The sequence below is a fragment of the Sciurus vulgaris genome, assembly GCF_902686455.1.
Source record: "Sciurus vulgaris genome assembly, chromosome: 2".
NCBI lineage: Eukaryota > Metazoa > Chordata > Mammalia > Rodentia > Sciuridae > Sciurus > Sciurus vulgaris.
Window position 1 is genome coordinate 99,618,837 of NC_136462.1, and position 21,927 is coordinate 99,640,763.

The 21,927-nt window shown below is 41.6% G+C and overlaps 1 protein-coding gene and 1 pseudogene across 2 annotated transcripts in view; both read left to right on the forward strand.

The window, feature by feature from the left end:
- GLDN (gliomedin) overlaps positions 1–21,927 on the forward strand; it is a 67,474-nt gene that overhangs the window by 12,166 nt on the left and 33,381 nt on the right. The window contains exon 2 of the mRNA XM_079129941.1: positions 18,670–18,721. Coding sequence (XP_078986067.1) covers positions 18,670–18,721 — 52 coding nt within the window. The remainder of the gene's footprint in view (positions 1–18,669; positions 18,722–21,927) is intronic.
- LOC306654756 (DNA polymerase delta subunit 2-like) lies at positions 9,963–11,352 on the forward strand (annotated as a pseudogene). The gene has a single exon. The product of its transcript is annotated as a DNA polymerase delta subunit 2-like (transcript).

The window sequence follows — 21,927 nt, forward strand, 5'->3', positions numbered from 1 at the left end:
GGCAAGAAATGATCCCTGTCTGGCTAAGGTGGGGGCACTGGGAGTGGAGAAGAAGCGACTAGATCCTGCAGGTATAAAGAGAGAAGAATGAATTGACCTTGGTAACTAATTGGGCTTAAGAAAAAGGGCCACACGGCCCAGATGTGTTCAAAACTGAAGGACAGCGCTGTCACCGACCGACCGGGATGAGGAAACACTGAAACAGATTGGAAGTGAGGGTGCTGACTGTTTTTGGGGACTGAATATGACATGAAAAGAGAGAAAAGAGGGAAGGAAAACCAAGACAAGAAAAGAGTATTCAGAAAAGGAAAGCAGCTTACTCCCAAGGAGAACTCTGTCTTCTCCATGAGAGACGTCTTTACAAATCTAAAAAGTGGAAGGCAACTGGGCGCGGGGGCCACGGCCGGAATCTCAGCTACTCAGAGGCAGGAGGATCAAGTTGCCAGCCTCGGCAACTTAGCAAAAATGTTTTAAAAGGGCTGGGGATAGAAAGCTTAGTGGTAGAGCACCTCTGGGTTCTTTCCCCAGTGTGGAATCTCAGGCAACTGGGGCAACACAGAGACCTCTAAAAAAAATTCTGTTTTCCAGATAGTTGTTTGATGGTTAATTGGTCTAAAAAATGTAGTTTGGATATTGGATTTCCAGAGGTTAATTACACTGAGCATAATTTGCAATTATTTTTATCCTTCACATCCAATATGAACTTACATGTTCACTTTTTCATTGACTAAATCTGCACGCTTGTTACACCAAAAGTTCATCCAGCCAGTGTTCTGACACTAATACTAATAACATCAACAACTGTTTTGTGTGTGAGCCTCTCACTACCTCCCTAAGGACCTCATCCACATGTTTTCTGGAGCAGCCACTTGTAGATATTCCTGTGCTGAGGGAGAGGGGCTGAGTAGGTTGATAAAACATCATCACAAATGTTTTGCTGTGCACAAAGAATGCTACAGGGCAGGGTTTGGGGATAATAGTTTCATTCTCCGTCCATTCCCCTCAACATCAAACAAGTTCTTGACTGGTTTATGCACAGTTTTCTGACTATTGGGTGAGGATAAGAATGCTTGGATAAAAATCAGAAATTATCTGAAGATGCTTGTTGAAGGGGACAGTGTGAGCACCAAGCACTGCTACCAGTGGTGAGTGAAAGAGTATTCCAGAGCTCTCTCATTTCAGAAGCTCCTTTAGAGGCCTGGGAGATACAAGTGATCCTCAGCTCACTTCAAAACACTCATCACTTCCTACCCTAACTTCTGCACTTCTTTGTTTATATTATACAACGAAAACTTTGTGTCTGTTTTTGTGTGTGTTATTTCTTTGTCTCTAATTTTATCACCAGTCACCTTGTCTCTTTAGATCTATCTCACAGTTCTCTGCCATGCCTCTGGTGAAGTATTCGATGAAGTTCTCTTGAGGGAGCCATCTACAACTCAACAAGTACAAAAAAACTCAGGGATCTGCCGGTTTCTGAATCTGGTTTTTTGCCATTTTAAAATTTTTGAAGGTAGATCCTGGAGCATTTTCAAAATTGTTTCCTAGGAATTCATGCTACCCCCACATAGGAGATGACATTAGGTCTGGGTAAGACTGACTTAGAGACCTGTGAAAGAGTCATTCATTCATTCCACACATCATCACTGAGCTCCTCTTGTGTCCCGGGCCCTGTTGTAGGTACATAAGAAACAACACGAACAAAACATACAAATCTCTGATCTCTTGGAGTTTATGTTCTGGGGAAGTAAAGAACAGACAAAAAACAAAGTAAGTAGATTATCTGCAACACGAGAAGGCAATAAACACTGTGGACAACTATAAAAGTGGGGGAGGGAGTTAGAGAGAGGGAGAGGAAGAGGTAATTCTAAGCAGTGTGGCTAGGGAAGGCACACCAAGAAGGTAACAGTTGAGCAGACTTGAAATGGGTGAGGGAGCCAGCCATGTCAATTTCTGGGGGAAGGGTCATTTGGGCAGAAGAAACAGTGAGTGCAAATGCCCTGAGGCGGAAAGTGTCTAGAGAGCTCAGGGAACTCACTGCAAGGAGACTGGAGTAGAGTGAGCGGAAAAAGAGAGTAGCAGGAAAGAAAGCCAGAAGGATGATTAACGGAAGGAGGAACAGGGACCAGTTTCTGAACAAGGGCCTTACAGGCTGTTGTTAGAATACTGGCTTTTATGAGAAGTCTTTGGAGGATATGGGGCAGATTAGTGACAAAGAATGACTCTGGTTTCTCTGTGATGGGAATAGACTTTGTGTGGGCAGGTTGGGAGGCCATTTCAATAGCTACTGCAATAATCTAAGTGAAAGAAGATGGTAGCTTAGACCAGGTGGTAGCAATGGAGAAGATAAGAGGTGGGCAGTCTCTAGAAATGCCTGAGGTGTGAACTGACAGTTTAAATGTGGGGGGGAAAGAGGAGTTAAGTGACTCCAGTATTAGTGACTGAACAGTGAAAGAATTGCCGTTAATCGAGACGGCAAAAATGCAGGTGGAACAACACTGGGGAGAAGATTAGGAGTTCAGTTTTGGAACATTGATATTTCCTTTAGATGGCCAAGTGAGGATGTCAAAGAGTCAGCTTCATACCTGGTTGGGGTGGGGGAGGTCCTGGCCGACATGCTCAGGAAACCGTGGAGAAGCTGAGCATCATCTCTTTCATTACCTGGACACAGAGAGACTCTAAACGAGTCCCCCTCATCCTCATTAAACTTACACAGCTTGGAAAAAATATATGCTCCTTCATAAGAAACCAAATTAAATGAAATATATTAACTGTTTTGTGAGCCTTTTGTGCCCAGAGATTTTGTCTTTTCTGGAAAAGCGTAGGTTTTGGCTTATCAAGCATTTGGTTATGAATAGATAGGTACTTCTAAATCAGTCAAAAATGTCTTGAAAAGACCGGGCGAGGTGGCTCATGCTTGTAATCCCAGAGGCTCCGGAGGTTGAGGCAGGAGAATCGTGAGTTCAAAGCCAGCCTCAGCAACTTATCAAGACCCTAAGTTACTTAGACCATGTCTCAAAATAAAAAATAAAAAGGATGTGGCTCAGTGTTTAAGCACCCTGGGTTCAATCCCCATGCCAAAGAAGAAAATAATAATATCTTGAAAAGAGGTTTAAACAAATTATGCTGTGTATATATATATGAATATATCACAGTGAATTTCACCTTTATGTATATCTATAAAGCATTATTAAAAAACAGTAAATAAATAGAAGGAAGATTAGTATAGTAAAGGAAGGGGAACAGGGAGAAGGAGGAGGGGAGAGAAAGAGGAAGCACTGGGGACCGAAATGGAGCAAATTACATTCCATGCATATATGGTTATGTCTAATGAACCCCACTATTATATGTAATTATAATGCATTAATAAAAACATTTTAAAAAAGAATCTTTTATTAACCTAGTAATATTTAAGTCAATGTAACAAACATTCAGTGCCTAATATAGGTAGGATGGATGCATACTGTGGGTGATAAGGAAGAACAAGAAAGGAGCACCCCAGGAATGTCTGGGCTACTGGGAGGGAAGAGACAAATTCTCAAACACTGTGACTTAAAGCAATGGATCATAGGACCCTGAGAGGCAAGAAGAGGGTGCAGCGGGCAGTTAGGGAAGTCTTCCAGAAGGAGGCAGCACTGAGCCAGTCTTGAAGGATGGGAGGAGGGGTGCACTGGGAGAGCAGATGGTTTTTCTTAGCTTGAGTATGATGCAGGTAGATGCACAAGTATCAGAAAAGTCTTTATTCTGACTTTTTTTAAAGAAAAAGAAAAGTTTCAATCTTCACTTATTCCTTCTTCAATGCTTTTTCCTTTGTATAAATAATGAGTTTCTGACCTATATTATTTTTATTTCCCTGAAGAACTCCTTGGTATTCATTTTTGAAAATTTTATTTTGAGTATAGAATTCTGGACTGAAAATGGTTTTCTTAGGCGGGTGTTGTAACTCCGTGGTAGAGCACTTGCCTAGCACGTTTGAGGCCCTGGTTTGGATCCCCAACACTGGAAAGAATTTTTTTTAAAAAGTCTTGTCTTTCAGGTTCCTTAACTGATATTACTCCACCGCCTTCTCATTTGCATTGTTTCTTTTTTTTTTTCCTTTTTTTTTTTTTTTTTTTTTTTTTTTTGTGCTGGGGATTGAATCACTGAGCCACATCCCTAGCCCTTTTTACTTTGAAACAGGGTCTTGCTAAGTTGCTCAGGGACTTGCTAAGTTGCAAAGGCTGGCCTCAAGTTTGTAATCCTCCTGCCTTAGCCTCCTGAGTTGCTGGGATTACAGGTGTGTGCCACCCCACACGGCTCATTTGCATCATTTCTGATGACATGTCTGTCGTTAATCTTGCCTTTGTCCTCTGTGTGAAATGTGTCATTTTTTTTTCTCTGACTCCCTTTAGGAGTTCCTCTTCTCACATGATTTAAGCAATTTTATTATGATAAACCTTGCTGTTCTGTTCTTCATGCTTCCTGTGTTTGAGGTTTCTTGAGCTTATTGGATTTAGGGATTTATAATTTATATTAAATTTATAGTTTACATTTAATTTGTATTAAACTTATAATGGAATATTTTTCTGCCATTGTTACTGAAAATATTTTTCCTGCCCTCCCCACCTGCCCAGGATTCTGATTACACATACGCTGGGCCACCTGAGGTTGCTCAGTGATGCACAGTGATGTGAGTGATGCTCAGTGTTGCTCTATTTTGTTTGTTTGTGGTGCTGGGGAACCAAGCCACGCCTTCCGCATGCTAGGCAAGTGCTCTGCTGCTGCGCCACACCACATCCCAGCCCTCACATCGTCTTTAAAGGCTTCTCCCTGTGTTTCGTTTTGGTTAGTTTCTATTGCTGTATCTTCAAGTTTAACACTTTTTGTTTTGCAATGTCTAAGTTGCCCTTAGTGTCACCCAGAGTACTTTTCATCTCAAAATTGGCATGTTTCATTTCTAGAAGTATGGGTTGGGTGTTTCTTGTACTTTTTCTTTCTATCTGACATGTTCCATTTTTTCTCTAGTTTTTCAAATGTATGGGATACAGTTAACTATCTTATTGTCCTTCTCTCCCAATTCCTTTATTTGTATCATTTCTGGGTGGGTTTCAATTGGCTGATTTTCCACTTCTCCTTCGCATTTTTCGTTGTTTTTCTGTTTCTTTGTAGGTACAGTAATTTTTTATTGAATGCCAGACACTGTGAATTTTACCTTTTTGGGGTGCTAAAACTTTGTGAAGCACCTTTAAATTCCAAGACAATTTGGCTGACCATCCCAGCCACTACACATTGTGGCCTTGTGCCAAAAAGGTCCTATTATTGACTTAGTAGTCAAAAATATCAAAGGAAAGTCAAAAGTAGTCAAAGACAAGTATAATTTGTTTTGTTTGTTTGTGGTACCAGGGATTGAACCCAGGGGCATTTAACCACTGAGCCATATCCCCAGACTTTTTTTTGTATTTTACTTAGAGACAGGGTCTCTCTACATTGCTTAGGGCCTTGCTAAATTGCTGAGGCTGGCTTTGAACTTGTGATCCTCCTGCCTCAGTCTCCTGAACCACTGGGATTACAGGTGTGTGCCACCATGCCCGGCGAAGACAAGTATAATTTGAATCTAGTAATTCAATGAATGATATCACAAAACTGGAGAATCAGTGGCCTCAAATTATGCCAGATTGGGTAGGAGAAGGGATAACAGTCTTGATAGTCTGAGATTTAAAAAAGAAAGGCCAGATTTCTGGATGGACTGGATCCCTCACCTCTTGAAAGGGGCTGCCAGTGTTTGATCGTGGTGAAAGTGAATATTTTTTTAGATGTTTATTAGTGATTTAAACTTTTTTATATTATGACTATCCATTCATGTTCTTTGCTCATTTTGATTAGGGTTTTAATCTTTTTTTAATAATTTACCAGTATTCTTTACAAAGGAACATTATCAACTTTTCTTGTCCTATATACTTTGTAATATTTCCTCCTAATAACAATTATACAATGTGCCAGGTGCTATGCTAAGAGCTGCAGGTATGTATTTCAAGAAGGTCCTTATCTTATCCTAAAGACACTTCTGTGACGAAGTTGATGTTGTTGTTATTATTACTTCTGTTTTGCAGGTAGAAGCTTAGAGATGTTAAGCACTCTAGGCAGCTACGTGACCTACTTAGTAAAGGAACTGGAATTCAGACAGGATGTGTTTGATTCCAGAACCCATGTTCTTTACACCTTTTGTCCAAGGATATTTTCTTCCTTTTAGTTTTGTTTATAGATCTTTGAGTACGATGTCAGTTGAAATTTTTTCATTTCCATGTAGTCAGATCTATAAAGTCTTTCATTGATGGGCTTTACCTTTGTTTTTTTGTTTAGAATGTTCTTTCCTTCCTCTAGATCTCAAGATCAGATAAATCTTCATCTTTATTTTCTCATTGTCGTGAGCAGTAAGAGAGGAATCTAGTTTGGTTCCAACGAGTGGATTTTAGTCATGCAATACACATTCACCTTAACATTCCTAATAATAGCAAGTCAACTTAATATTCCTACTAATAGTAACAAATACATTAAAGATTCACCCTCTTATTCACCTAGAGTCCAATTCCCATGGACTTACTCAATGCAACGTCTCTTAGCCAAGAAGTCAGCCAATAAGACAGAAGGGATCCTTCTCAGCCGTAGCCTCTCTCAGCTCCTTGGATGTCCCATGAGTCAGAGGCTGGACGTTTGAGATGGCAGTTGTCACTGGAGCAGTGGTTAGTTGTCCGGGCTTGGTAATAAAGGTTGATCAGCAATTAGCGATGGTGTGGACAGCAGCCAGGGCAGTCAAGAGACAGAGTGACGTGGAGTCCTCTGGTCACGGTGCTGCTGACAGTTTGCTCCAAAAGTCCAGGGGTTTAAGTAGTGATTTTCAGCCCAGTCATGCTCTTATCTTCATTGATAAAAGAGCAGAACATGACCAAACTAGTAGCCACCACTCAAATCATAGATAAAGGTTCATATCAGCATTGTTCAAGAGTGTCATCCTGCCACACAGCAACTTTGTCACCAGGCATCTGCTGTGTTTTATGATTTTAGTTTTACAAGTCCAGGCAAATGCCCAATACAGCTTATTATTACCACATAACACACAACTATAGCACTTCCTATTCTTTCCTTGTCTCACTACACTCATATTAAATATACTTCAATTCAAAAGCTAGTCTATTACACATACATATGTCTAAAATATACAGAGGTAGAAAGAGCTTGTCCCCTTTAAGAAAAAATTCAACCAATACTTCTAAAACTGCAGGACTACAAAATAAGCAGTCTGCTACAAAACCACCTTTTTTTTTTTCTTTTTGGTACCAAGGTTTGAACCCAAGGATGCTTAACCACTGAACCACATCCCCAGGCCTTTTAAATTTTTTTTTTTTTTTTTTTTTTTTTTTTTTTTTTTTTTTTTTTTTGAGACAGGGTCTTGCTAAGTTGCTTAGGGCCTTGCTAAATTGCTGAGGCTGAACTTGTGATCCTCCTGCCTCACCCTCCCAAGCCACTGGGATTACAAGTGTGCACCACCATATGGCCAAAATGACTTCTTAAAAACAAAGTACGGGCAAGTGTTTAAGATTAATGACTTGATTTAGCTGCTTTCTTTTTTAATTCCTGGAGAAGAACTGTTTCAGGATCAGATACTGTATTTAATCAGATAAATAACATTGAGTTGTCTCTGTGTCTCTTTTTGACCTGAATGAAGAAACATTAAGCACAGGGATACTGGCAGAATATGGGATCAAACTAAGTGCCTTGCTAGTACTCTGCTTCTGAGCTGTCCCCAGTCTAAGGCCCCCTTTGAGATTGACCCAGCATTTCTGGTTCTGGAGCTTGGTCAGTCAATTAGTACAAGGAAGAATCCTTGCTGCTGGCAACTCCCAACTAACCAGGCAACAAGAGGAAAACCAAAAAGATTTGTTATCACTGAGTGGCAGTCACTTGAACTGAAGACAAGACCTGGCTAGGAAGTGGGGACTTGATGGGGCCTGTTGGGCTTCAGGCAGGAGAAGGCAAAGGCTTAGGAAAGGGGTTAGAATGACCAGTTTGGGCTTATATTTATTTGGTGGTAGGTTATGATGCATAACAATTCATGCCTGGCTATTTCTAAAAATCTTTCTCATATTACATTTTTAATTTAATTGATAGACCAAGCTTGCAATTAGACAATGAAACAGCTTCATTGAAGTAGTATTAATCAAAGAAATGGTAATTTTTCAGAAAACAGATCAGCTGATTCACATACAATTCATGACTAAATATGTTTCTATAACATCAGGGCAACAAGCAATTGTTTTCATAAGGACTTTTTCATTGAGTCCTCACAACCACCCTCTGGGGTAAGAATTGTAGTTTTTCCTACTTTGTTCCTTGTTTTGTGAAAGGGGCTGAGGAACGTCTCCAGGTCCTGCTGCAGTTGATAAGAAGAAACAACCAGACCATTGCTGGCCCCACTAAGCCCCACCTGAGGTCAGACCCTGAAGACCTTGAAGCACATCTCGGGAAGGAGTGCTTCCTCAGGGACTTAAACCATGTGCTTTTGCATGTTCCCAATGTTAACCAATGTCATACAGAGTGTTTCCAAAGGCCTGATCCTGGATGAAAGGTTTTTTACAGGGATTTTGGCATGCATGTGTTTGCTGGAGTTGCCTCTTTCAGTTGGGTTGTCCGCAAATCCTTAGCCCAACCCAGCCAAGCTTTAGCTCATGTTGCCCACAACATTTGTATGCAAGAGAGCTTACCAGTGCTCATCAGTGGACTTCAAACTGACACTTGTTAATTATTTGTTCAACATTTAATTAGAGAATCTGAGTGATGACCAAGCTAGGCTGAGAAAGAGGGCTGCTGGAGGGCCGCGCTCAGTCTCCAGCGATTCAGCTTGGCTCTTCAGACCTACTCAGCAAAACACATGCCTAGAGATAGGCTGCACTGCTTGGAGGCAGCCTGGCCTCCACCAGACCCTAGCGCACTTAGCAAAGCAGGAAGCTCTGGTGAGTGCCATATTGTTTTAGTCAGCTTTTTCATTGCTGTGACTAAAAGGACCCAACCAGAACAACTATAGAGGAAGAAAAGTTTATTTGAGTGATCACTGTTTCAGAGGTCTGAGTCCATAGACAGCAAGCTCCATTCCTTGGGGCTCAAGGTGAGGGAGAACAAGAAAACAGAGAGACTCCACTTGCCAGACAGAAATATATATCCCAATGAACCACTTCCTCCAGGCACACCTCACCTGTCTCCAGTTACCACTCAGTTAATCCCATCAGAGATTAATTCACTGATTAACTTAAGGCTGTACACCAATCATTTCTCCTCCAAACCTTCTTGCATTGTCTCACATGTGAGCTTTGGGGGGACACCTACATCCAAACCAATACCAATGTTTTGCCTTGATGGTGTGTTTTCAGTAATGTCTTAGACTCCTTTCCATATAAACACCCCAGTCTCTGCATGGCTGACTCAGTCCTAACCTGACTTGGATACAGAGCCTCATGCGGAGCACCTTGATTCAAGACAGTATGAATTTTTTGTGTATTATTACCATATAGACCAGGATGCATCAGTGGTTACTATGATAATAATATAGGCAGGAGGGGACAGCATGTGTTGGAATTCTAAGAATATAACCCTAGCATTTACAAAGTCCTGATTTCTAGGAGGTTTTGGAGTGTCTGCAAAAATGAAATTATGCTAAAGAGGCACAAACAGAAACAAATAACCACATACTGGATTTTTAGTTTCTGGTGTTGAGAAGCTCAAACTTTCCCTCTGAAGGTTCAAAATAAATATGCTGAAATAAACTGAAAATAGATTAACAGAAGAAAAAGTATACAAATTTTATTAGCATGCATAAGTTTGGGATCCATACAAAATATCAATGAAACTCAAAGATCCAGATGGTTGAAGCTTAATAGCATTGTGAGGCAGGATATGGTGCACTGCACGTGATCCTCTTTGGCCTGGGCAAGCAAGAGTACAGCCATGTTTTCTGAACAGGCAGCCCGGAGGGCCCACACTCTGCTGTCTCCACCCTCAGTCAACAGTGCCACCTTCGCCCAGGTGCCTGTGGCAATTTACACCAACTCCTCACAACCCTTCAGGCTGGTGGAGAGAAGCCCACATTTATGCCACCCGCCTCATCCAGATGAGACCCTTCTTGGTGACCCAAGCAGCACTGGGGCAGTGAAGTTGAAGTAAAGGAGCTGTGGGCTGCAGCGTGGTGAGAAGTGCTGCTCAGGGGCACTCTGTTCACAACCATGCTGCTCCAACCTCCGTCCTGTGTGAGATCAGCGAAGAGCACAACCTGCGCCGCCAGCCTCCTCAGAGCAAATACACTCACCCAGATGATGAGCTGGTCTCGGAAGATGCATTGCAGCGTATCCAACTGAAAGGCACCATCCACGTGTCAAAGTCGGTCACAGGAACAGTCCTGGCAGTGTTTGGTTTCATGAGAGATGATGGAAAGTTTCTGGTAGAGGACCACTGTTTGCTGACCTTGCTCCACAGAAGCCTGCACCCCTCTTGACACAGACAGCTTTGTACTGCTGGTGTCTGGGCTGGGCCTGGGTGGAAGCGGTGGTGGGAGCCTGCTGGGGACTCAGTGACTGGTGGACGTGGTGACAGGGCAGCTCGGGGATGAAGAGCAGCGCTGCCCATGTCTCCTGGGTTTTCCTTGCCAGCAACCTCCTCAGTCGCAGCACCCGGAGCAGAGATTCTGACGACAAGGCCAAGTATCTCACCAAGAAAACCTAGCCAGCCAGTGTGGAAGCGGTCAAGATGCTGGACGAGATCCTCCTGCAGTTGACAGGATGACCAGCGAATTTGATCCAACCAACTCTACGCTCTCCCAGCAGACCCTGCACCCCTGCATGTTCCCGCTGTCCACTGCCTACTCCACACTGCAGCTGGTCACCAACCCCTACCAGGCCACCATCGATGGAATCATGTTCCTGGCACATCAGGACAGAATGCAAGTGACATTTTCCGATACAGCAGAATGAAAGACCATTTGGGGATCATGGAGTGGGCCCTGAGGGTCCGTCACATCAGCCCCACAGCTCTTGACACCCTAGGCTCCTGACACTTCTACAAAACTGTGGCAACACCCCCAGTTTTGACTCCAAAATTATCTGAGACCTGAGGACCAGTTGGTGCTGTTGGTGGCCATTCCTGACTTCAGTGCCACCCAGACTGCCTGCTTGGTGAACCTGTGCAGCCCAGCCTGCCAACCTATCAGCTTTGCTGGTTTTGGAGCAGAGGATGATGACCTTGGAGGCCTGGGGCTGGGCCCCTGATGTAGAGAGGCAGCCTGGACCAGGTCATTTGCCTTTGCAATGTGAGCCTTGTAAATAAGCACTTATGTTTACTGGTAGAAAAAAAAAAAAAGATTAAATAGCATTGTAAGCTACAGAAAGAAAGAGGGGGTGAGGCAACTGGGGGAAAGGAGAAGCAGGTTAGGAGAGGGTGAGAGAAGGAAACTGCACTTGAACAAATGTGGGATATTATGCAGATAAAGTCTCCCGGGTAATCTCTCAGAGATGCCCTCAAAAGGACAGATTTTTAAGTCTGTCTCTATGCTGGTGAGGTTTAATTTCTTCTCTCCTCTGGCAATTAATCTTTCCTGGTTACTTAATGAGATTCTTAAGGATAGAGTTTAAGACAATTGCTTTTCTTTTGGGAAGAGTTTCCAGAAAGAGCCCTTCCCTTCCCAAGTACAGGGTATCCAGGAGAAGATTAGAAAGTCCTTGGTTCTGAAGTAGCTTAGATTCTAAGGACTTCCAAATTCTTCTAATTCAAAAGCACTTAGCATACCTACGCCATACTCTGGGTAATGGTTTTCTGAGCCACAACACTATGAACAATATTACTGCCAATCAGAAACCAGTATCATTGGTTTAGAAGCACATTTCCCTCTCAATTGAGTAAGTAATTGATATTGAAGTGTTTATTGAACACCTAGTATGTGCTGAATGCCATTCTAGTGCTGGGAAAGGGAGTGAATGTTTGGGGCAAATAGGATGAAATAGTCCCTGTCAGTAGGAGCCGATGAGAAATGCTAGAGTAGCAGTGGCTAAGGGAGCCAACTGCTGTCCATGCAGTGGTGCTGCAGGTTCAGAAGGAGTAGTCAGCAGAAACTGGGCTGTTGGGGAAGGCCTGGGCAGGACTCCACTGGGTTCTGAGGATCCTGATCTGAATGAACTGACTGCAGCCCAGGTCGCTGATGTTGGTTGGCAGAAGATGACCAGGACATGCTCACTGGAGCTGATAAATGCCTGATGTCTGGGCCTTCAGCTGATATTCCTGTAGGGCTGCAGTTCAATACTAGCTGGGACCTAGGATATCAGGCCCCAGATGTGATTCTTGTGCCTCAGAGCATCTCCATACACAGTGTCAAAATAAAACCAGATCAAGTTAGAGCTTACTCTACATATGTGTTAGCTTTCTATCACTGCGACCAAAATGCCTAACAAGGACAACTCAAGGGAGGAAAAGTTTATTTTGACTCATGATTTTAGAGGTTTGGCCATGGTTGGCCAACTCCATTGCCCTGGACCCAAGTGAGGCAAAATATCCTGGTGGAAGGGTGTGGTGGAGGAAAGCTGCTCAGCTAATGGCAGCTGGGAAGGAGGGGTGGGGGAGTATTTGAGGAGCCAGGGATAAAATATAATTCCCAAAGGTATACTCCCTCATACACCACCTGCCTGTAGTGACCACCTAGCACAGTAGTTCTTTCAAATTATTAAACCGTCAATGGGTTAATTCACTGACTGGATTACAGCTCTCATAATCATTTCACTTCTAAACATTCTTGCACTGTGTAACACATGAGCTTTGGGGGACACCTCATATTCAAACCATAACAGCATATAAGAAAAACAGTTCCCAAACTGGGAGATCTCACACACACACACAGAAAGCTCAAAATCTCAATGTTACAGCAGTTGGGAGTACAGTTTATAAAACATAAAGGAGGAAGTATTTTGGCCTTTTTATTGAGTGACTGCCATATGTTCTTTTTAAGGCAAATAGCTATTTAAGCTGACTTGTCCACAGCTGATTGCTTTAATTCCATTGAATCTTGGTAACAAATGCCCAAAACAAAACAATGACTAAACAAACAAAAACCAGAAAAAAAAAAAAACTTTCTTCGCGCTTTGTTTTGGGTCACAGCTAGTTATTTGGAGAGGTGAAAATCAGGAAGTCTTAAGTTTTGGTTAGGTGGCTATAGGTGGTTGGCCTTAGGAACTGGAATTCCTGTTGGAATTTGCAACTTGCTCTCACCATACCTTGGCCACAGTGCTAATTCCTGCCTGTCCCAGGGATGAGTCCGTGGTGTCTGACAGCAGCATCAGACCCCCATGAGGAACTCCTCCAACATCTGTGGTCTAAGACTCCAGCGAAGAGCAGCTGGGCCACCCCATGCACAGTCCTGTGTCTCCAGTCTAAGGAATCTGAGTCAATGGCAAGTTGATTATCAGATCCCCAAAGCTTTTTCTAACAGGATCATTTGCATGCACATAATAACATCAATTTGCATGATTAAGGAGAGTCATAAAGAGCACTCAATTGTCTAAGAGGGATAGAATTTAAGTTGCACAGTAGGTCAGATCTGGAAGGTGACTAGGCATTCCAATTAGCAAGTGGAAATCCGTGCTTGGGGGACTTCAGAGAAACCCTGACATGGTTCATCATTTTGGCAACACCCAAACCAGAGCAAGCAAAGTGGGTAAGGACCAGCAGTTTTGCTCCATTACTTTTTCTGAACCAATCCTGGGAGGAAGGATGAGAGAAAGGCAGTTCAAGAGAGTAGCCAGTCAACCACTGTGCAGTTTTGAGTTGGGATGAGCTGCTGTAGCTTGCTCATTTAGCTCTATTCATTCTGATGAGAAAGATACAACCTTTCCGTTTTGCACAAAAATTGACACATTTTCAATTATCCCTGTATTAGTAAAAATCGAATATCCTGTTCATATGCACACTAAATGAAAGCAAAAATTGGCATTTCAAAATGAATTCAAACAATTCCTTTCCCAAAGGTTAAGCAGTGTGAGGAAGTAGATGAGTAGGGAATAACATCAGTTCTAGAAGAGGCTGGGCGAGCCTGGCCAGCTGCCCCACTTGTTCCCGGCGCGTCTCAACTTGCTCATTCCTCCTCGCCTCAATCTGGGTCCTCTGAATGCACCCCCACCTCCTACCCCTGCCCCCCACAACTCCAGTGGGAGCAGAGACTGAGGATCATCTGTCTAGCCCAACCCTCTTATTTTATAGATAGTAACTAAAGTCAGCCCCACCCCAGGTGGCCCAGAACAGCTCCATTTTTAGTGATTTTTTTTTTTTTACTTTGGGATTTGGCAATTTATTTGGAAAAAGTAAAAGTCTTCTGGCTTAGGAACCACATGAAAATCACTGGACTAGACAACTGTACTAGTTCATTCTCTTGTTTATCAGGAACAGTGGAGCTCTGTCCATGTTATATCAAGTGCTGGGGTGATTGTGAGGGTTTGGTGTTCAGGGTCGTAAAGCCAAGTTGTTAGACTCATTATTTCATTCACATTGTCCCTCTTGCTCTCTCACTAAAAGGACAGCAAAGTAAACATCATTCATCATTCCAACATATTTTTTAAAACTGTAAACAAAGAATGGGAAAAAAAATCACTTTCAGTACATAAATAAATACATACATAAGCAAGATGATATTAAGTAATAATAAGTGCCCTATGACAAAAAGCCAGTCTCAGACTCTGGGGGAAAAACAATCTCAGTTAATGGTTTGGTTCATGACCCTCCCAATTTTTCTCTGTACTTATACTAACATATTTAGTTGGGTGTTTTTTTTTCCAATTGAAAAATTTTTTTATGTGGCTTAGGCAGCACTTCACGTTTATCACTTAAAAGCTGTTTTTCCATATAGCACATATAACTCTGCCTCATCCTTTTTAATTTGTTTAACAAGTCCCTGGATGAACTTTTAGGCTGTCTGCATGTTTTTGCCACACCGTGTGGCAATGAGCATTTTTGTCTCGCTATCCTTGCGTCCCATGCCAGGAAGGAGACGGAACCCCGGAAGAGGGTGAGATTCCTAATTTGTAGCATTTGCTTCCTAATAGATGCTGCCAAATTATGTCCCATTTCTATTTACTTTGAATTAAAGCCAGATCAAGTCATCTGATGCCAGGCTAGCAAGTTCATTATTTTTCTCCTGGGGCCCCTTCCTTGCCCAGTTCCCCAGTGAATCTTACTAATCCCGTGAGACCAGTTCTCTTTCCAAAGAGAAAGCTGGGAGGTCTAGTCAGGCCACCAGCAGGGCCCATTTTGGCTGTCTTTTCTAAACCACTGCCATGTGTAATAAAGGCGGAAAGGGGGATGATCCCATTGCTGCCCATTTTAAAGGGCTGGGGCCAACAACCCTATACCAGAACACAGGTTATCAGGGGAAAAGCATAAAGAATTGACTCGATCGTAGTTTTACATGACACAGGACCTTCAGGTGACTGTCCATTTTTGTGATCAGGTTCCATGAAGCATGGACAGTCATAATTAGACAAGAGTATCTTGACAGATTGAGGGGAGCCCAGCAAGGCTGGTCTGTTCAGTCTCCTTGGCCTCTTTATGCAGCATTCCTTCCTCCTGAGCATGGGGCAGAACCCCTTCTGAAATGAGGCTCTATGATCCACTATCTGACAAGACATGTCAGAGAATTTCTTTATGGTTATGGCCAGCTCCAAGACAGAAAGGTGGGGTGGATGGGAGTGAGGGAAATTAGAGCAATATTCTTAGGCTTTATGGTTTTCTTTGAGGAAAGAGAGTTCTAGTTTCTATGACTTGCCTTGAGGGGATAGGAAAGAGCAGGAGACAGGAGGACAAGAGAAGATCAGGAACTTTGCTTTTGAGGGTGCTTCTGCCTTTATTTTGGGGTTTTGTCTTCTGAGCCCCAACATTATCAATGAGGAGTACAAGTTACCATACAATGCAGTGTGTCCCTGTCCATTGCTGTGTTGATCTTGCCTAGGATAAGAAACTGACAGGTCACAACGTTTCCTCTGGGGAGACCAGTCTCTGTCCTCAGTGATGCTTTGGCCACAGATGCACTAAGCCTGTGCTCTCTGGGTACCCTTCTTTACACCCAGGGTGACAGTCATTGTTTCCACAAAATACGTCCTCCATGCTACAGCAGCTGAGTTAGGAGGGGCTTTCCACCACTGCCACATAAAATGGGGGCAGTTTCTGGCTTTATGGCCACAGGTTTTTGTCACATGTTTCACTTTAATACAATCTTACATAGCTTACATTTGTTAAAAGAATATTCCTAATTGAACACTAAGGTAATTTACTGGTAAATATCTAAATTGACATTTAGCATAAAAATGAAGCCAAAAGGTCAGGAAATGAAAACTCCTTCTTAGTTTTTCTGCTGTACCTTCTAAGACCAGTGATGAGTATCAAAGAGAAAGGCTCATTTTCCCTATTGATGCTTCTGTTGTTTCAAACTACTCCTTCTGCTGTAATCCCCCAGGCAACAAATGAAGCATTGTGAAGTCTTTTCTGGTTCTCTCAATGGTGAATTATACATTTTAAAAGACAATAAATTTTGTCCATAGTGCAGCTGATTACATTCATTTATGAAAATGACTAAAAACAGCAAATCGAATATTTTTCTGTCTGGTTACTTAAAAGTAATCATCAAAGCCATAATAAAGTACGGTGGACCTGGAATCAGGAAACCTGGAGTTGAGCCCACTCCTTTTATGGGCAAGCTGTGTGCCCTTGAGTACATGGTGGCCCCTCTCTAAGCCTCTCTTCTTACCTGGGGGAGAATAGTACAGCCTCATATATTTCAGCTAGAAGAGTAGTTGAGGTGAGGAGGGGCACCCAGGATGCTTCCAAGCCATTGGAAGTTTCTCAGTATCCGTGAGGGATTTGTTTTAGGATCCTCCAATGATACCCAAACCTGAGGATGTTCAAGTCCCTTATATACAATGACATAGTATTGTATAGAACCCAGGGCCTTGTGCATGCTAGGCAAGTGCTCTATCACTGAGCTACATCCTCAGCCCTCTTCCTGTATAATTTAAGTCATCTCTGGGTTGCTTACAATATCTACATAATACAGTATAAATGTTATATAAATAGGGGTTATACTATATTGTTTATAGAATTATGATGAGAAAAAGTTTGTACATGCTCAGTACAGATACAATTGTTTTTCAATCTGTGGTTAGTTGAATCTTTGGATTTAGAACGCACAGAGGGCCAAATGTACATGTTTCTTATGTTATTCATCCTTATATTGTTTGTACACATTTAATAAATTTGTAATATGTTTGATATATTTCACAATAAGTTTCTAAAGTGGTCAACAAATACCTGTTGATATACCTAACAAATAGTAAACACAGTGTGAGTTTTCCTCTGGACTCCCACCAAATGGAATTAACCTAGATAAAAGGCAAAATCACCCAATACAGTGGCACATGCCTGTAATTCCAGTGACTTGGGAGGCTGAGGCAGGAGGATGGTGAGTTCAAAGTTAGTCTCAGCAAAAAGTGAGGCACTAAACAATTCAATGAGACCCTGTCTCTAAATAAAATGCAAAATAGGGCTGGGGATGTGGCTCAGTGGTTGAGTGCCCCTGAGTTCAACCCCCGGTTCATGCCCTCCCTCAAAAAAGGTAAAATCACTTTTCTCCTCAAATCAAAACATGTTCTTTTGAATATATTTTAATTGAAAGAGTAATCAGTGAACATTTGAATAAAACAAAGGACATATCATGCTTAGTACAGTTCTCTTTCCCCTGACCCTCTATTCCCCCTTACTTGAGGCTTTTTAGTAGTCTCCAGGAATATTCTAGAAAGCCAAAGATGAGAGCATCTTAAAATCAGGGAGAAGCATGCAGAAACATTTGTGTGTGCACAAATGTTTTACATAAATGAAAGTGTGTTATACATGCTGCTCTATACTTTGCATTTTATTAATTTTCTTAGAGATCTTTCAGATTGACCAATGGATCTAACATGATTGAACTAGGTTTTAGGGAATGATGCAGAGAATGGTAGGAGTGGACGGTGGACATGGGAGAACCAGGCATCAGGCTAATGCCACCTGAGATGGGTAGTTATTCAGGGTGAGTAGGCACGTCCAGATGGCATGAGAATCACTGCCTCCAAAGGGTGGCTTCCAAGTGCCGGGGATTGAGCTGGCCCAACCCTCACGGTAGGTGCTTATGTTACTTGAGTTTTCCGGAAAGGAAACAGGAGCGTCCAGAGGTTGAATATCTCCGCTGCATTCACCCCTTTGGCAAGTGCTTGCTCCTAACCACGCGAAGCTCACCACGCTCTTTATTCAGGCCCACAGGTGAACCCTTCAGATGTTGGACAGTCAGCGCACCACACGGGTGAAAGCTAGATTTGGTGATTCTCTCGCCATCCTCTATCTTCTCAGAGGTTGACAGAAATCTAGGAAGTTCTGTTTGTGATGTTACTAGATGAGCACTCACATCGAATATCTTTAAGTTCTTTTTGGGGTTTCTTTTTCGGCTTTAAATTAACCATTTTCCTCAGAATTCTACATGTTCTCCAGAAGTTACTTGGTAGATATTTATGGTTGCTTTCTGGCTTGTAAAGGGCAAGTTCAGGGCCTAATGCCGACTATCTGCTGTTAATCTCCCTCTCTCCCCTGCAGATCCGAGTGATGGTGGACCTGTGCAACAGCACCCAGGGCATCTGCCTCACAGGTAGGCCGGCCAGACACTGACCCAGCTGCTCACTCAGCCGATACCTGTGCTAGCCAAAAGGCAGTAGCAGAGCGAACACAAGGAAATTTGTGTGTTGTAAAATTACCTGTTGGTTTACTTTTACTAGATGTTTTTAGAGCTAAAAACCAATTATAACATAATTATGAAAAATTATAATAGGTTCTGGTATTGCCATGGAAATAGTCAGGGAAAATAATCAGGACTTGGGTAATTAGAAATTGAGGTACTTGCTCCTCATTCCCATTACTTTTTTTTTTAATTCATTTTTATTGTAAACAAATGGGATACATCTTGTTTCTCTGTTTGTACATGAAGTAGAGGCATACCATTTGTGTAATCATACATTTACCTAGGGTAATAGTTTTTGATTCATTCTGTTATTTTTTTCTCCCCCCCACCCCTCCCACCCCTCTATCCCTCTATAGAGTCCCTTCTTCCTCCTTTCTTGCACCCTTCCCACCCCCTATATGTGTCATCATCCACTTATCAGTGAGATCATTCGTCCTTTGGTTTTTTGAGGTTGGCTTATCTCACTTAGCATGATATTCTCCAACTGCATCCATTCGCCTGCAAATGCCATAATTTTATTATTCTTTATGGCTGAGTAATATTCCATGGTATATATATATATATATATATATATATATATATATATATATATATATACCACAGTTTCTTTATCCATTCATCAATTGAGGGGCATCTAGGTTGGTTCCACAATCTGGCTATTGTGAATTGAGCAGCTATGAACATTGTTGTGGCTATATCTCTGTAGTATGCTGATTTTAAGTCCTTTGGGTATAGGCCAAGGAGTGGGATAGCTGGGTCAAATGGTGGGTCCATTCCAAGTTTTCTAAGGAATCTCCACACTGCTTTCCAGAGTGGCTGCACTAATTTGCAACCCCACCAGCAATGTATGAGTGTACCTTTTTTCCCACATCCTCACCAACAACTATTGTTGCTTGCGTTCTTGATAATCGCCATTCTAATTGGGGTGAGATGAAATCTTAGGGTAGTTTTGATTTGCATTTCTCTTATTACTAAAGATGTTGAACATTTTTTCATATGTTTGTTGATTGCTTGTAGATCTTCTATGAAGTGTCTGTTCATATCCTTAGCCCCATTTGTTAATTGGGTTATTTGTATTCTTCATGTAGAGTTTTTTGCGTTCTTTATATATTCTGGAAATCAATGCTCTATCTGAAGTATGAATGGCAAAGATATTCTCCCACTCAGTAGGCTCTCTCTTCACATTGCTGATAGTTTCCTTTGCTAAGATAAAGCTATTTAGTTTGAATCTATCCCAGTTATTGATTCTTGTTTTTATTTCTTGTGCTATGGGAATCCCGTTAAGGAAGTCTGATCCTAAGCCAACAAGTTGAAGATTTGGACCTACTTTTTCTTCTATAAGATGCAGGGTCTCTGTCTGATTTCAAGGTCCTTGATCCATTTTGAGTTGAGTTTTGTGCAGGGTGAGAGATAGGGGTTTCGTTTCATTCTGTTGCATATGGATTTCCAGTTTTCTCAGCACCATTTGTTGAAGAGGCTATCTTTTCTCCATTGCATATTTTTGGCACCTTTGTCTAGTATGAGAAAATTGTGTTTATTTGGGTTTGTGTCCATGTTCTCTATTCTGTACCATTGATCTACCTGTCTGTTTTGGTGCCAACACCATGCCATTTTTGTTACTATTGCTTTGTAGTATAGTTGAAGTTCTGGTATTGTGATACCCTTTGCTTCACTCTTCCTGCTAAGGATTGCTTTAGCTATTCTGGGTTTCTTATTCTTCCAGATGAATTTCATGATTGCTTGCTTGATTTCTGTAAGGTACATCATTGGGATTTTAATTGGAATTGCATTGAATCTGTATAGCACTTTTGGTAGTATAGCCATTTTGACAATATTAATTCTGCCTATCCAAGAACATGGAAGATCTTTCCATCTTCTAAGGTTTTCTTTAATTTCTTTCTTTAGTGTTCTATAGTTCTCATTGTAGAGGTCTTTCACCCCTTTTGTTAGACTGATTCCCAAGTATTTTATTTTTTTCAGGGGTATTGTGAATGGGGTAGTTTTCCTAATTTCTCTTTCTGAAGATTTATCACTTATGCGTAAAAATGCATTGGATTTATGAGCATTAATCTTATATCCCACTACTTTGCTGAATTCACTTATGAGTTCTCAAAGTTTTCTGGTAGAATTTTCTGGTTTCTCTAAATATATAATCATGTCATCAGCAAATAGGGATAGTTTGAGTTCTTCTTTTCCTATTCGTATCCCTGTAATTTCCTTGGTCTGTCTAATTGCTCTGGCTAGAGTTTCGAGGACAATGTTGAATAGAAGTGGTGAAAGAGGGCATCCCTGCCTTGTTCCAGTTTTTAGGGGAACAAGTTTTTCACCATTTAGAATGATATTGGCCATGGGCTTAGCGTAGATGGTCTTTACAATGTTAAGGAATGTTCCCTCTATCCCTATTTTTTCCAGTGTTTTGAGCATAAAGGGATGCTGTATTTTATCAAATGCTTTTTCTGTATCTATCACAATAATTGTGTGATTCTTGACTTTAAGTCTATTGATATGATGAATTACATTTATTGATTTCCAGATGTTGAACCAAACTTGCATCCCTGGGATAAAACCCACTTGATCATGGTGCACTATCTTTTTAATATATTTTTGTATGCTATTTGCTAAGATTTTGTTGAGAATTTTTGCATCAATGTTCATTAAGGTTATTGGTCTGAAATTTTCTTTCCTCAATGTGTCTCTGTCTGGTTTAGGTATCAAGGTGATATTGGTTTTATAGAATGAGTTTGGGAGGGTTCCCTCCTCTTCTACTTCATGAAATACTTTGAGAAGTATTGGAATGAGCTCTTCTTTAAAGGTTTTGTAGAACTCGGCTGAGAACCCATCTGGTCCCGGACTTTTCTTTGTTGGTAGGCTTTTGATGACCTCTTCTATTTCATTACTTGACATTGATCTATTTAAATTGTGTATGTCCTCCTGGTTCAGTTTAGATAATTCATATGTCTCTACAAACCTGTTGATGTCTTCGAGATTTTCTATTTTGTTGGAGTATAGATTTTCAAAATAGCCTCTAATTATGTTTTGTAGTTCAATCTTGTCTGTTGTGATATTTCCTTGTTCATTCCGAAGTTTAGTAATTTGGGTTTTCTCTCTTCCTCTCT